Raw genomic sequence first — 13,853 nt, 5'->3', positions numbered from 1 at the left:
TATTATCCGAGTTTAGAAAAACTAGAATTGTATCTTCCTTAAACACACTAAAATTTAAATTATATACCCATGGCTCAAGGTAGGTGAGTGTGTTATGGACACAGAATCATCAAGCACCTGGGTCCGAGTCTGTTTTTTGATTTCCTCTGACATTAGATTTAAAAAAAATGTATTAGGAAGGAAATAAAGGTTTCAGAGGTATTACAAAAAAAAGTCAAGACATACTTTTCAGCCCCAGTGAATGCTCAGGTAAGGTGTGCAGTGTAATCAATGTAACAGGACACTTTCCACCTGGAACTTCCTCTAACATTTAGAATGTGGGCACCACGCCTTTTTTGGCAGGAAAGGAAAAGAACACGACAACTACTGCAGCCCTGCCTACTCATTCCAACACATCTCTGTGGGCACAGAGTGGTACAGAAATGCTAACCGTGCCAGGTCGCTCCATCGTCCGTGTGCCTACTGTGTGCTAACGCAGCGTCACTCACACTGTCGCCCAGGCGGGAAACTAAATTCCCCTCGCCCACTTTGCAGAGCAGGGAGGAAGGCGATGAGCAGGGAAGGGCAGGTCAAAGGAGGAAGAGAAAGTAAGTAGTGGCTGCTCTCCTTCCACGGCCCTGCGCACCAAGTAACTTCTGCTTGATGTAAACCATCTTCCTGCCTGGACTGGCAGAAGCACAGCGATTTCACACTGAGAAAGCACAGCCTGCTCGAGGAACCAAGGAACTAGGAACAGGAGGGAAACTCCCAAGGCTCTCTACACTCAGGCCTGGAAACTGGCTCATGTTCTCAAAACCCCTGAAGGGAAGGGAGGGGTGTGGAAAAGTCATTTCCATTATCTAGAACTGGGGGGGGGGGGGTTAAGACAGATGCAAGAGAGGAAACGGTCAGGAAAGATGGTGAATCTGTTCATTTTCATCTAAATTATCAGTAAGATCTCACAAAAGCCAGATTAATTACTCGACCAGATTATTAGTTCTAGTTTTCACCTGTATCAGTGTCGAAACTAACGGTGGCATGGAAACGCTTGCCATGTTTCAAGATATCCAGAGTAAGGAGAACTTCTGGGCTCTCTCGTTTCTCCTGTATGCGATATAACGCACGTTCCAAGTTCAGCCAAAAACTAATTTCCTGTAAAGCAGTTCCTGAGGCAGGATCTCGATCAAGTTTGGTCACCTTTAAAGAAAAAATAACATTCAAGAGTATTTACTATTTAAACAAAGATAGACTAAGTATCATTAACTAAACACATGCATTACAATTTAATTGCACTGTTTATATTTCAAGTAGATTTCCTTCCCTGTAACTTGTGTGGTTTAACTTGAGATCAAAGGTATGAGATGGCTGAGATGAGCGCGTCAGGGTTAGTAAGTACACAACCTCACACCCCTGGCCCGTGTCGTCCTCTGCGGGGCTCCCCCAGGACCAACAGTAGCACGGCTAACAGTCACCGCAGCACTGACCTCACTGACAGACTCTGGGACCAGTTTGCTCACAGACAGCACAGAGAGAAACACTGTACACGATACTTTCAATCTGCGCTCTTACTTTCTGAATCTCTCGGATCCAGCGGTTGACTCCAGACTGCAGCTGATTGAGAAACGTGGGGTCTTCCACCTTCTCTCCAAAGTCTGTAACTTTCGGCTTTTCTCCACGTTCGTAACACTGTTTTGCAACATTTGTAATAATTGGATGAATTGGCAGGCTGATCTCTGGAATTTCAATATTTTGTTGCAGGTGAAGGAGTCCCATTTCAAGTTCTGCAATCTTTTTTTCAACCGAAGGAGCCATTTTATCACCATCCCTAAAAAGATAGGAAATACCTCCAAACTGAGTGCACTATTGGCCTCCAAAGAGATGTTCTTATTTTAGGTCAAGTATTAAGAATATACATTTTTTTAATGCAGTGGATTTACACCCTCTTGGCTTGTTAGCTTTACCGTCCCAATTCCTGAATTTTACATCTCCCAGTGTCTGGTAAACACTAAGTGAAATACGATCCAAACCAACCAGAAACACAGTTTTTACCTGTCTGCCTTGCCGGACTCTCTGATGTAGGACTTAAAAAAAGGCGCCACCGCGTTGCTGATGAAAGAATGCAAGGTCTCGTATGGTGAGTCTTCACTGAGTGTGAGAACTCGGAGCTGGGAGGACACTGGTTTGTCTGCATCAATTACTGGAGTACGTTTAATGAACGCCAAGCTAAAAGAAAGCACAAGAAGAAAGTAGAACAGGAAGTCTCATTCCTAATCAGTCTTAACAACTGCAGCCTTCTTTGTGTTACATACAAATTAAAAATTCATATGAATGTTTTAATTTTAAAATCTTATTATGAATAAATTGTTGCTTTTCTAATAGTGAAATATATTGCTCATTTTTCTTTACTCATTTACTTACGTGAGAACTATCAAATCAAGGTTATGGTTATAGCATGTGACCATGAAACCAGGCAGTTATTTGTCCCATATCTTGGTTAAATTTATAATCTTGGCCTCACTAAAACTAACCTCCCTGGCAACTGCAAGTTACAAGCCACAATGTGCTTAGCTCTGGTCTTATAATAATCTATAGCATTCATTGATGGCACTAAGTCACATATCAGCTTGAACAACAAAAGTCACCAATAGGTTAAAGTGACAAGTGGGCATTCCAGGATCCCCACAGCCTGGCCTAAACCAACTCTGCCAGCTCCATCTCCTGCTATGCACCCCTTCCCCACCCTGAGGCACTACTTAAGCTAGATGTCCCATTCTCTAAACGTGTCATGTGCGCTTGTGTTTTTGCTTAAGAAATCTGTATTCATCTGCTGAAATTCCAAGTTACCCTCAAAACTCAGTTCCAGCATTACTTCCTCCGCGGGGCCTTCCCTAATCAGAAGCAGTCTCTCTAATCTCCATGTTTCACGGTAGATTTTTGTCAACTATTACAGTTAGTTGTGTATCTACCATTCTTATTCCTCAAAGACTACGAGCCTCTTAGAAACAGGAACTAGCTTTCATTTTTTGCATACCTACGGCTATATCATACACATAACAGGTGCTCAAAGGTGGTTGAATTAATAGCTTTAAGAAAATGAATATTTGAATTTTCCACATCCCAGGCCAGTACTTTATACATAATACTTAGTATTATTTAAAGAGTCAATGAGGCTTCCTTGACTTGAGAAGGAACTGAGTTGCAATAGTATTCCTGCCAAAAATGTACAAATTGAATCTAATCATGCACAAACATCAGACAAAACCAATTGAAGGATGTTCTATAAAACCACTGGTCTATACTTATCGAAAACATCAATGTCATGAAAGACACAAAAAGGCAGACACAGAAAGACAGACACAGAACTGAATCCGGATCACAGTGGAATCACTGTAAAGAACCTTACTGAGACGATCTGAATACGTGCTGTCCCTGACTTGTATGATACCAACATTACGTCTCCTGAGGTTGACACCTATACTGATACCTGTATGAACAAGAATGTCCTTGTTCTGAGGAAATACCCTGAAGCATTTACGGAAAGGGGGCAGGTTGTCCATAACCGACTCTCAAATGGTCCAGGAAACAATGATGGTGCAAATGTTCACAACTGCTCTCTAGTAGTTCAAGAAACTATTCGTGTCACTCTTTTGTAAGAGTTGAAATTATTCAAAATAAAAAGGTTTTAAAAGCCAATGCAGAATCGATTATAACGTTTATATATTTAAATTTATGTCTACTGGAGTATAAATTGGCACAATGTTTCTGGAAGATGGACAATCTGGTACCATGTATTAAAAACTTTAATGAAGCATTGCATCTGAACCTGGAATGCAATTTTAGGGATTTATCCTAAAAAAGAACCATACCTATACTGAAGAATGTTTACTAGTTATTTATAATTATGAAAATCCAGACATAATCTGAGTGTTGTTAGATAACCTAAAATGGGTACTATGACATGGCAATAAAAGTAAAAATATTTTAGAATATATACTGACTTAGGAACCCTCTTAATTTGAATATATGAAATCAGAGCTAAGATAATGAATTTAGAGACCAGAAATCTTTTGAATGTTTCTTAATGTCTTCGTTTGAGTCAGTTAAGATTGACATTTAATTCTGGCAAGTGCAGCACCCGAGATCACGGTATTTTCACACTACTCACCTGTTGGACTTAACTCCATAATGAATGTCTATGTTGATGTTGTAGGAAATGAATTCTTTTTCTTCTTCTCCTTCGTCACCAACGTCCTCTACAAATCATAATAAATATTGCATCAAATCCCTGTCAACATTTCCAATTTTTAATTTATCAACTGCTTACAGAATGATTAGCTCACCCCACCCCCAACCTGACATTTAAACCCCTCTGACTTGGCTCTACCCATTTTTTCTGACGGGGCACCTCTTCGCTGCATGACCCTGAGCAAGGTGGTTAACAGCTCTGACCTCCGTTTCCTTGTCTGTAAATCGGGGCAGCACCGGCAGGCCAGTGTTTTGGGAGGGTGAACCGAGGGGACGCAGAGAAGTGCCGCCTCAGGGCCTGGCCGGGCAGTGCTAGGTGCCCCCTACAGCCCGCTCTGCCACAGTCTCATCCCATGCTCCAAACACAGAAGTCACCTCCACCCACCTCCCCGCCTGTTCTGTGCAGCTGTTTACTCAGCACTTACTATGTGACAGACATTTTACTAAGTACTTTAGGTGTGGCACACCTTTAACCCATGGGGGCTGGCATGGCTGTTACTATGCCAGTTTTCCAAGTAAGGAATGTAGGTAAATTGCCATGTAGCTGGAATGGGACAAAGTGAGAATTCAGAAGTCTGTGACTCCAAACCCAGGGTCCTCACCAGTACATGGCCGGCCCCCTCCCTCAGCAAGGCGCCCCAGGGCAAACCCCCAACAAGAAAACTGCTATCAAGAAACTGCATTCGGGGGGCAGCTGGATGGTTCAGTTGGTTAGAGCGCGAGCTCTGAACAATAGGGTTGCCGGTTTGAGTCCCACATGGGCCAGTGAGCTGCGCCCTCCACAACTAGACTGAAGACGAGTTGCCACTGAGCTGCCGGAGGGGCAGCCAGATGGCTCAGTTGGTTAGAGTGCGAGCTCTTGACAACAAGGCTGCCGGTTCAATTCCCGAATGGGATGGTGGGCTGCACCCCCTGCAACTAAGATTGAAAACAGTAACTGGACTTGGAGCTGAGCTGTGCCCTCTACAACTAGATTGAAGGACAATGACTTGGAGCTGATGGGCCCTGGAGAAACACACTGTTCCCGAATATTCCCCAATAAAATAAAAAAAAAGAGCTGCATCACTAATGTTATTGAAACAAACGAAAAAACCAAACTGCATTACCTAACCATTCCCTCTGCTCCTGTGGCACTTTTCAGGGCCTGCTCTGGGGTCCACTTATGGACTCCTCTTTCTCCCTAGCAGTGAGCTTCTGGAAGGCAGGGACCCTGCTGGACCCACACAGCAAACACCACACACAGCAGTCATTTAAAAAAGCTTACTGAATTTAATAGTAAGACAGCTCAAGATGCATGTAGACAAAGTTTCTAAATAGTTAAAAATCAAAATTGAAAAATTAAAAATGTGTAAGAATGGGACATAATCCAAACCTGGAGATCTAGCACTAATCCACTAGATGCCTCAATGCTCTAGTCGAATTATCTTTGCAATGACACATTAGGTGGATTACCTGCGTTTGCCAAAGTCACTATCTAAGGAGTAAATTAACAAGATACACACAGGGTTGGCCTCCCCTTTTCTGTTGTCATGTAACAGCCAAGGCAGTAGACTTAGCTAAGTGATCTTGGGAAAGTGAATTTTCTTCCTCTGGGCTTCAAATTCGTGAGCTGTAAAGTGCGCAGCAGAGGGAGTGGGGTATTAAATTAGGTGGTCTGTCCAGTTTCTTTAAGTGCTAAAAACTAGGAAATCTGAGGGTATAGGGTCTGCGCAAAAGCTAATCTGCTTCATTAGCTTTAAGATGAGAAACAAATACAAAATTCACACAATTAGTATATCTAAGACAATAACTCTTCCAAAATATTGTTTTTCGTATTAATTTTTAGAAGGGGAGGAGAGGGTGGTAGAACATTCTAGTATGCCAGGTACTTACAAGCTGTTTTTCAAACTAATGACTAACTAAAAAACAGAATACCAACTAATCAAATCAATTAAGTTTTATAACTACTGAAATGTGGATATACCACAAGATAAGTCATTCTGCCTGAAACCAACCACGCATATAATTGCAAGCCATACAATGCAAGCACAAGTACACACAGTATCAGGACATACCGCCAAGCTAAGAGTTGTCAGGGGGGTGGAATTATGAAATATTTTATCCCTAAATTTTCTGAACTTTCCATAATACTGTTCTACAATTTACATAAAATACACCATCAAAATAACACCCAAACAATATGTAGAAAATGAAAGTAATATTCTGTAATCACCAAGGGAAATCACTGACATAACTGAAAATGGGAACTTCGAATCATTTCTTCCTCTCAGATAAAGATTCATCATCTACACAAATAAAATCCCACAGACTGGAGGTGCAGGCTGCCTGTACTTCCTAATGCGAACGGCCTGGGGACTGGGCACCCCGCCAGGTGGTGAGTCACAGGAGGAAGACGGCACTGCAGCAGGACTGCGGCCCAGCAAGGCACACCCGGTGACGCAATCTTCAGATGCAGAGCCGCAAGAAGGTATGCTCCCCTGCTTGGTAAAATTCTAATGTGTCTCTGACAATAAGTCACGCAGGTCATTATCGATCAGTCATAGAATACACCTTGGATTCGTTAATGCTTTTTCCCCATAAATATAGAGATCAAATGAAGTCTGAGTATGTCTAACTCTCATATAAAGAAACTCTGACATTGTTTTATAAACTGTCATCAAATAACCTTTTTGCCTCTCTGTAAATGATAACCTCTTCCAAATAACAATAATTTGACATTCTACTTCTGCAGAAACATTAAAAATTTTTCAGAGGAGGAAAGATACTTGACAGTTAAGGCTTAATAACCTGGCTATTGATCCTGCTATATTTGGAGGCTTATATACAAACACAACCTGCATGTTTTATCAGGTAATCTCTTTCAGTCAAGTCTGCATCACTTTCCTAACGCTGCTGAAGTTACTGGTTAATACAGAACGGACCAGCACTGCCTGTTAATACGGTCAAAGAACCCAGGACCAGGACAGAAAGTGTTGGGCCTGCCTCATGAGTCCCTCTGCTGCAAGCCATACTGATACCCACAACCCGTGGACATTTCTTTGGCTAACTTCTGAGAGTTTATAGAATTTCTAGAGCTGTTCAAAGTGTTTAGAGATGTTCCAAGTGTCATTTAGCACTAATCTGCGTATACTTCTATTGAAGGACTAATTGATTGCAAACTACGAGTGATTTGTGTCGTTACATTGTGAATTAGGTGAGCATTATGCCTCCTTTAATGAAATCAAAAAAGATGCACCTTCGGTCACTGTAAGACTCGTACTGCCTCCCCTAGGGAGAGCGGCGCATTTCCACAAAGTCTGATGAATGAATGTGCACTTGGAAAAGGAACGGAGCAAACTGGCAAGGACCAGGCGAGGCTGCCTGGCCCCCTGCACCCGTGGTCATTCCCTCATTCCCTTCCCTCCCAGCCACGGGGCAAGTCTCTTCTCCGCCCAGCAAATGAAGCCAGGCATTTTCTTTGCCCCCACACACTACCAAATCACTGGTTACATGTTCCTGGTTCTCTACCTTCCATCTTTCCCTTTTAAAATAAAAAGTAGGCTAACACCCCAGATTCTGGTTGTTCACTGCCATACACGTCCTCCCCTTTTGCCGCAGGTGGCTGCTTTAGTTTCCCCCTTTCTTGTCTCTGGTGCTTTCTCCTGTCACCCTGAGGTCCATCCTTCGTCTTCCTTCTGAGGGTCTGTGACTTCTCTGCCACACCCACTCCCTGCTCTGGGACGAGGCTAAAAGCTGCTGAGAAAGTCTGAGTTTTCCCTTCAACCTGAACACTCCCATGTGACAAGGTTAGGAACATGAAGGGAGAGTTAAACCCCACATAATACTTGTAGATGCTGTAAAACTGGGGTTAATCTTGGTATTTACAGAAAAAAGAGAAATAATTGAAAAATCTAGTAAGCTATTAATGCCTAAGGGACGTATGATTTAATATTTTTAAGGCTACTACTAATTCAAAAGAAATAACTGATACGAAACAAATGAAAACAAACACTCCTACTTTAATGGAGACCAAAGAACTGAACAGAGAAATTTGGCTTTTTGGTTTCAGAATCCTACTTAAAACATCAACTGGATCTTAAAATCTTGGGTTCCGGTTTCCTCTCTCACGGCACGGGAGGTGGGGCTAAAATCTCTCCACCGCTCCCAGTCTGGTCCTCCGTGATGCTGACGAACAGAATGTCCACGCTTTTACTTTTTAAAAGAAGAGATGACTGTTTTCCCTTTGCTGCATATAAATTTCATTTACTATGCTATACTGCACAGTCAAACGAACCTTGCTGCAGACCGGTTTGTCCCATGCAGGGCGTGCGGCCCCGCCTCCAGTGTGACAGCCCACAGTAAGAACGCAGGTCGATGGACTCCTGGCCTAGTGCGCCAGGCAGCACGGAGTCACAGAAAATCGCCCCGGTTAACGCAGTAACCATTCTGGGCGCCGAGCATACACCAGAAACAAGTACTTCGCAGTCATCAATCGACTGCGTTTCTTTGTCCATTAGGGAAACTAAGTCCTCAGAAAAATAATTTAAAAAATCTATCAAAAAATTCCCCATCAAGTTTCCCACACCATCCTCTGAGAAACTGGGTTCTCTAAAAGTTGTAGTTTTCTTTCACATTCCAGTCGCTAGCCATCTAACGAAGAAGTAAAATCCCCTATATTATACATCTCAAGAAAAACTCTAATTCTAAGCTGAGAGTAAGTACTGACTAAAAGCAGCCACTCGTTTCAGTCTCAAAGCTCTAAGTTAGTTTTTCGCCGGGGTTTGTTTTACAAACAAAACCCACAGCACCTGATCCCAGCCTGGTCACCAACTAGGTGGAGCGCAGAGGCTGGTCCTGGAGCCACCAGTGCACCTGCAGCACTGGGAACCTGTTCCCACCTTCACCATCCAACCTCTCACCGGGATGAAACCACCAAAACTGCACTTCAGGAAGAAGTGCTACAAAACATCATTAACACTGTGAAATGCCTATTAACTAACGAGCCCCTACCTGGGCATAATTTTAGAAGTCCACCATGGAGAAAACAACGTTCTACACGCCCGCAATTAGAGAAAGGAGGCTCCTCTCTTCAAAATAAGGAGCTAGAATTGAACATTCCTTTCCCACCAACTCTTCACTAGCAAAATCAACTGTTAAATTTACAACCTTTATTCTACATCTTAAGGAATACTATACTTTAACAAAAAAAAGTTTATAGTTAGCTTGGTAAAAAATGTATAAATATATAAATATATATGCACACACACACATATATATACATATATATTTTCATATAAAAATGCTTCTATATTCAATTACAAATGTTTGGAAAATTCTTTCCAGAAAAAGGCGGAGGGGCATAAAATAAAAGGAATTTCCCATTCATTAAGTAAATCATATGATTTCATTGTTGGTGATGGTGTTTATTCAGTTTAAATAATTCAGAGTTGTTTCCCATATTATAACGTACTCCTACCTTTTCACTGCAGTTACTACTGGATGCCCCTCTTTGGCTTGAACGTACAGAAACCAACGCTAACCCATAACCCCTCCAGGAGCAAGCCCTCCTACTGAGTGACCTGGGTCTGTACTTCTTCTACCTCAATTATTCTAGTGTAGCCAGGATGCTACAAGACTGATGGGACCACCCAGCCTTTCTTTAGAATTCTGTAAGTGAAATATAAATTACAGACCGGTTGAATTACTAGAACTACTTCAGGGATTTTTATATATGCAGGAATGAGGTAGGATTTCAATTTTAGACCATCTCATTCCTTAGTCAACGCTCAAAAGTGCAAGTCATTATGGAGCCAAGATTTGGATGCCTGGAGATTCACTTCTACACCCATCAAGAAAACACACATTTTTTTCCATAAAAAGAAACTGAGACCCAAGGTAGAAATCGCTGATTTCAATACGGAAACTGTGCAATGAAAATATGATCAAGAATTAGTCAAGGTCAAACTACTCAAAATATATTTAACTTAACACAGATTAAAACGTACTGTAATAAAATGTGTATTCATTGAAAAATAACCAGAACGACGCCAAAATGCGAACAGTGCTTCTATCTGGGTTGAAGGATTCCAGGCGATTTTAATTTTATCTGTTATCTGTATACTTTAAATTTTCTACCATGACTATATACTCTTTTTGAAAAAGAGTAGGTGAGTTAATTTTTTTTTAAACCACTAGTGGATTGTCACTCAGGAAAACATAAACCCAAACATAAGAGAAAAATCCTAGACATTGATACATTAATACTCTGAATATGCCCAATGGCTTATTTGCTTCAACATTCCATGTGGATCTAAGAGAAATCTTTCAGTCTCTGACCCTCCACCCCTCCAGAAGAAACAGAGGCTACAACGAAGCATCTCCTGAGTTAAGAAGAGCCTTTGAAAGAAACAAATTATCAGAAAGAAACTTCAGTGTGCTGGGGTGAGGCAGACAGCATAGGTTCTCGTACTGCCAGTCCACACAGCTTTCTGAGATTATAAACAGCTTGCTGGGGAGCATTTTCAGACAATGCACAATCGCTTGGGTCTAACATTAAAATTTACTTAGCCATCATCTCTGCGTTTCCAGATGGACAGTGCCACACCTATCCGTGGGCTGTCAGACATGCTGCGTCTTAGGCTCAACGCAAAACCCTCCCCCCTGAAGGCAAACTCCCCGCTCAAGGCTAATCTAGCCTTGCTTTTGGGAGGTCAACATTTGAGGAGACCTTTTGTCCCCTCCCTCTCACTAGGTGCCTAACCTGAGTCTCCCTTTTTAAAAACAATCTGTCAAATAGGCTCAAATATCACAGGGTCATTACTGGGATCATCCAAACATTATGCAAACATCAGGTCTGGTTAGCGAAAACGAGCTGTGGGCAGGGGGCTGAGCTGTGGAGTCTACTCCAAGCACGAGGATTAGCTGGAGACCTTGGCTCACCCGAGCCTCAGTTTCCTCACGTGTGAAAGGGGAGACAGACCCACTGGGCTGTGAGGACCAAGAGCTAGACCTGCCTGCGCGCATCCACCTAGAAGTGATGCCCGCCTCGCAGGCCTGTCAGTCCGGGGGCGTCTGGGCCCGCACAAGGCAGGTGCTGAGATGCCAGCCGGCCACGGCTCTCCCGGCTCCGACCGCCTGGACCTCCCCCTACGCCCAAAACACGGAGGGCCAGACCCCAGCTGTCCACGGCTCCACGGCTCCGCCGCTGACACATCCCTCCGGAGGCCGGCCTGGCCTGGACACAAAACGAAACCGAAAAGCTCATGTGACATTGGAGGCCGGGATGCGGCCTCCGCCCGCGCTCAGCCTGGGAGACGCTGTCTCCACCCAACTCGGCCATCTTGAGGCCCGAGCAGACAAAGCGATCCTATTGTTGTGGGTGACGGCAAGACAGAAGTACCCTCATCCTCCCCGCGACCCGGAAGGGGCGCCCGGGGGCTCCCGCCCGGAGGGGTGTGGCGGGAGCGAGGCGGGGGCGGCCTGCGGACGTCTGCAGCCCGGGCCCGGCGCCGCACCTTTGAGCGTGGAGCGCTCCACCAGGACAGTGTGGACCTGCGGGTCCGAGAGGAACTTGCGCATCTGCTCCAGGGCGCTCTTCTCCTCCAGCGCCGCCTCGAGTGCGGCCGGTGCTTCACCGCCATCCTCCAGCAGCAGCGGCACCAGCTTGCGAAGGTGCTTCTGCAGCACCGACACGTCGGCCACGTTCTGCACGGCCGACACCTCCAGGCCGGCCGAGCCGTCCTCGCTGCCGCCGCCCCCGGGCTCCGACATGACGCCGCGCTTGGGACCTGCAGGCAGCGCTGAGAAGGCGGCCGGACTGCGCGAGATCGAGCGGGCAAACGAGAAACCGGCACCAGATGCCGACCGCCGCTAGCTTGCGGCCGACTGAAGCGAGCGGGCACCGGCTCCGCCCTAAAGGCCGCCGCCAGCTAGCCCCGCCCCGCTCGCCAGCGATCCGCCGCAGCCACTGGCGCGGGCTCGCGGCCCTGGCGTCACGACGTCGCGCATGCGCGCGCGCCCGGCGACGCAGCCGCGCAGCTTTCTGGGACTTGTAGTCCCAGTGCTGGGCGGTGCCCCTCGGTCTAGGCGCTGCAATCCCTTAAAGATGGGAACTTGGCATCCGAGCTAGGTATGTCCTGTTTACTGCATTGGCGGCAGCAAACAGGTGGGAGCTGAGACTTCATAAATATTGAATGAATTAATGGTATTAACGACGCGAGCTAACGTTTTTTGAGCACTTAGTTTGTGCCCGACGTTGTTCTAACCCTTAAGCCGTGTTCTCTCATTGAACGAATGAATGACTACAATGTGTTAAGTGCTAAAATATAGTCATGACATATATGTTATTAGGTGTATAGATGGAGAGTAAGGACATTTATCAGAGGGGGAGGGGCTGAGGGGCGCGTCCAGGCCTGTCACATAGCTAGGCTGGAAAGAGGGAGTTTGGGAGGGGGCATTCCCAGCGAGGAACTAACCTCTACAAAGGCAGGGGCTTGAAGGTGACAGCTGGAGTCCTGAACGGTGGGGTAGAGCCAAGCTGTGGTGGTTCCTGGCTGCTAATGACAAAATAATTGTCCCCAGGATGCTGTGAGGACCGTGGTACCTATGTGAGGGCATCCGCCTAGAACAGTGATGCTCCTCTCGCAGCTGGGGTTGGCACTGTCATTCGTGGGCCGGGGTATCTGGGTCCACAGAAGGCTGAGATGACTGCTGTTTAAGGTTCCCCCACCCCGGCTCCCATCCCCCTGAACCTCCTTGTTACACTGAGAGGACACTAGGGCCAGAATCCAGTGGCCCACGTTGTTAGTTTAGAGATAACCATTTCTTTTAAGAGGCATTCATTGGCCTTTGGTAGTTCAAACTCATAACTTGCTTCTTAAATTGAGTGGCGGAAGGGAGGCCAAAGACGTTATTTTTATATCAGAGTGCACAGTCAGAGAGCTGAGCCCTGATTGGTGAAAGGATGATGGGCTGATTTGATGTCCCCAAATCATCTTTGGAAAACTTCGACTCATACAATGTGCTTATCCTTGCTCAATTACCAGGTGCCAGGCTCCAGCGGCTGCTGGAACATGGAGACTAATTAGACAATTCTTGTCTTTAAGGAGCTAATGGAAGAGGTGATAGATTAGTACCCAGTCCTCCTGCCCTGCACCAGTCCACTCTTGGATAATATGCCCAAGCAGATTGAAATAACCTCCCAGGAACTGGAAGCAACTACGATGAGTTTGTGCTATTATCTAACAGTAATGAATAATACGTAGCACCATCAACAGCTAACACTGCTCACTCAATGCTAGGCTTGCTGCTAAGTGCTCCCCCTCACCACCACCATGGCCTTTGGGGTAAGAACAGGGATGAAGAGGAAAATCTATTAGGAGCAGGCCAGTGAACTGTGAACTGACCGCACTCCATCTGAGACCCAGAAATCCAGCAGCGACCTGACAGACAGAGAGAGGCTGCTTGCAGGCTGCACGGTGAGTCAGCACCAGCCTGGAGACACAGCTGCTCAGGCATCCAGGCGACTCCAGCATCTGCAACCTGGCCCTGAGCCAGGGCAGCAGAGCCGCAGTGTCCAGATTGGCAGCCCTGTGTGATAGGTTCAGAACTGAAGGGCTTATTTCTAAGAGAATGGAAATCGGAGGAACCTG

The 13,853-nt window shown here is 45.3% G+C and overlaps 1 protein-coding gene across 1 annotated transcript in view; it reads right to left on the bottom strand.

Annotated features, from left to right (window-relative positions):
- The window catches only part of DYNC1H1 (dynein cytoplasmic 1 heavy chain 1), a 61,843-nt gene extending 49,733 nt beyond the window's left edge, over window positions 1-12,110 (bottom strand). Inside the window, exons 1-5 of the mRNA XM_019747152.3 lie at window positions 11,718-12,110; window positions 4,145-4,232; window positions 2,029-2,202; window positions 1,549-1,804; window positions 990-1,176 (exon numbers count right to left, since the gene is read on the bottom strand). Coding sequence (XP_019602711.1) covers window positions 990-1,176; window positions 1,549-1,804; window positions 2,029-2,202; window positions 4,145-4,232; window positions 11,718-11,973 — 961 coding nt within the window. The 5' untranslated portion in view covers window positions 11,974-12,110. The remainder of the gene's footprint in view (window positions 1-989; window positions 1,177-1,548; window positions 1,805-2,028; window positions 2,203-4,144; window positions 4,233-11,717) is intronic.
- Between the last annotated feature and the right edge of the window lie 1,743 nt (window positions 12,111-13,853).

Source organism: Rhinolophus sinicus, chromosome 3, assembly GCF_057876585.1.
Source record: "Rhinolophus sinicus isolate RSI-liver-muscle chromosome 3, RSI-T2T, whole genome shotgun sequence".
Taxonomy (NCBI): Eukaryota; Metazoa; Chordata; class Mammalia; order Chiroptera; family Rhinolophidae; genus Rhinolophus; species Rhinolophus sinicus.
The sequence above is the reverse complement of the archived record's forward strand: the minus strand, read 5'-3'. Positions and strand labels throughout refer to the sequence as shown.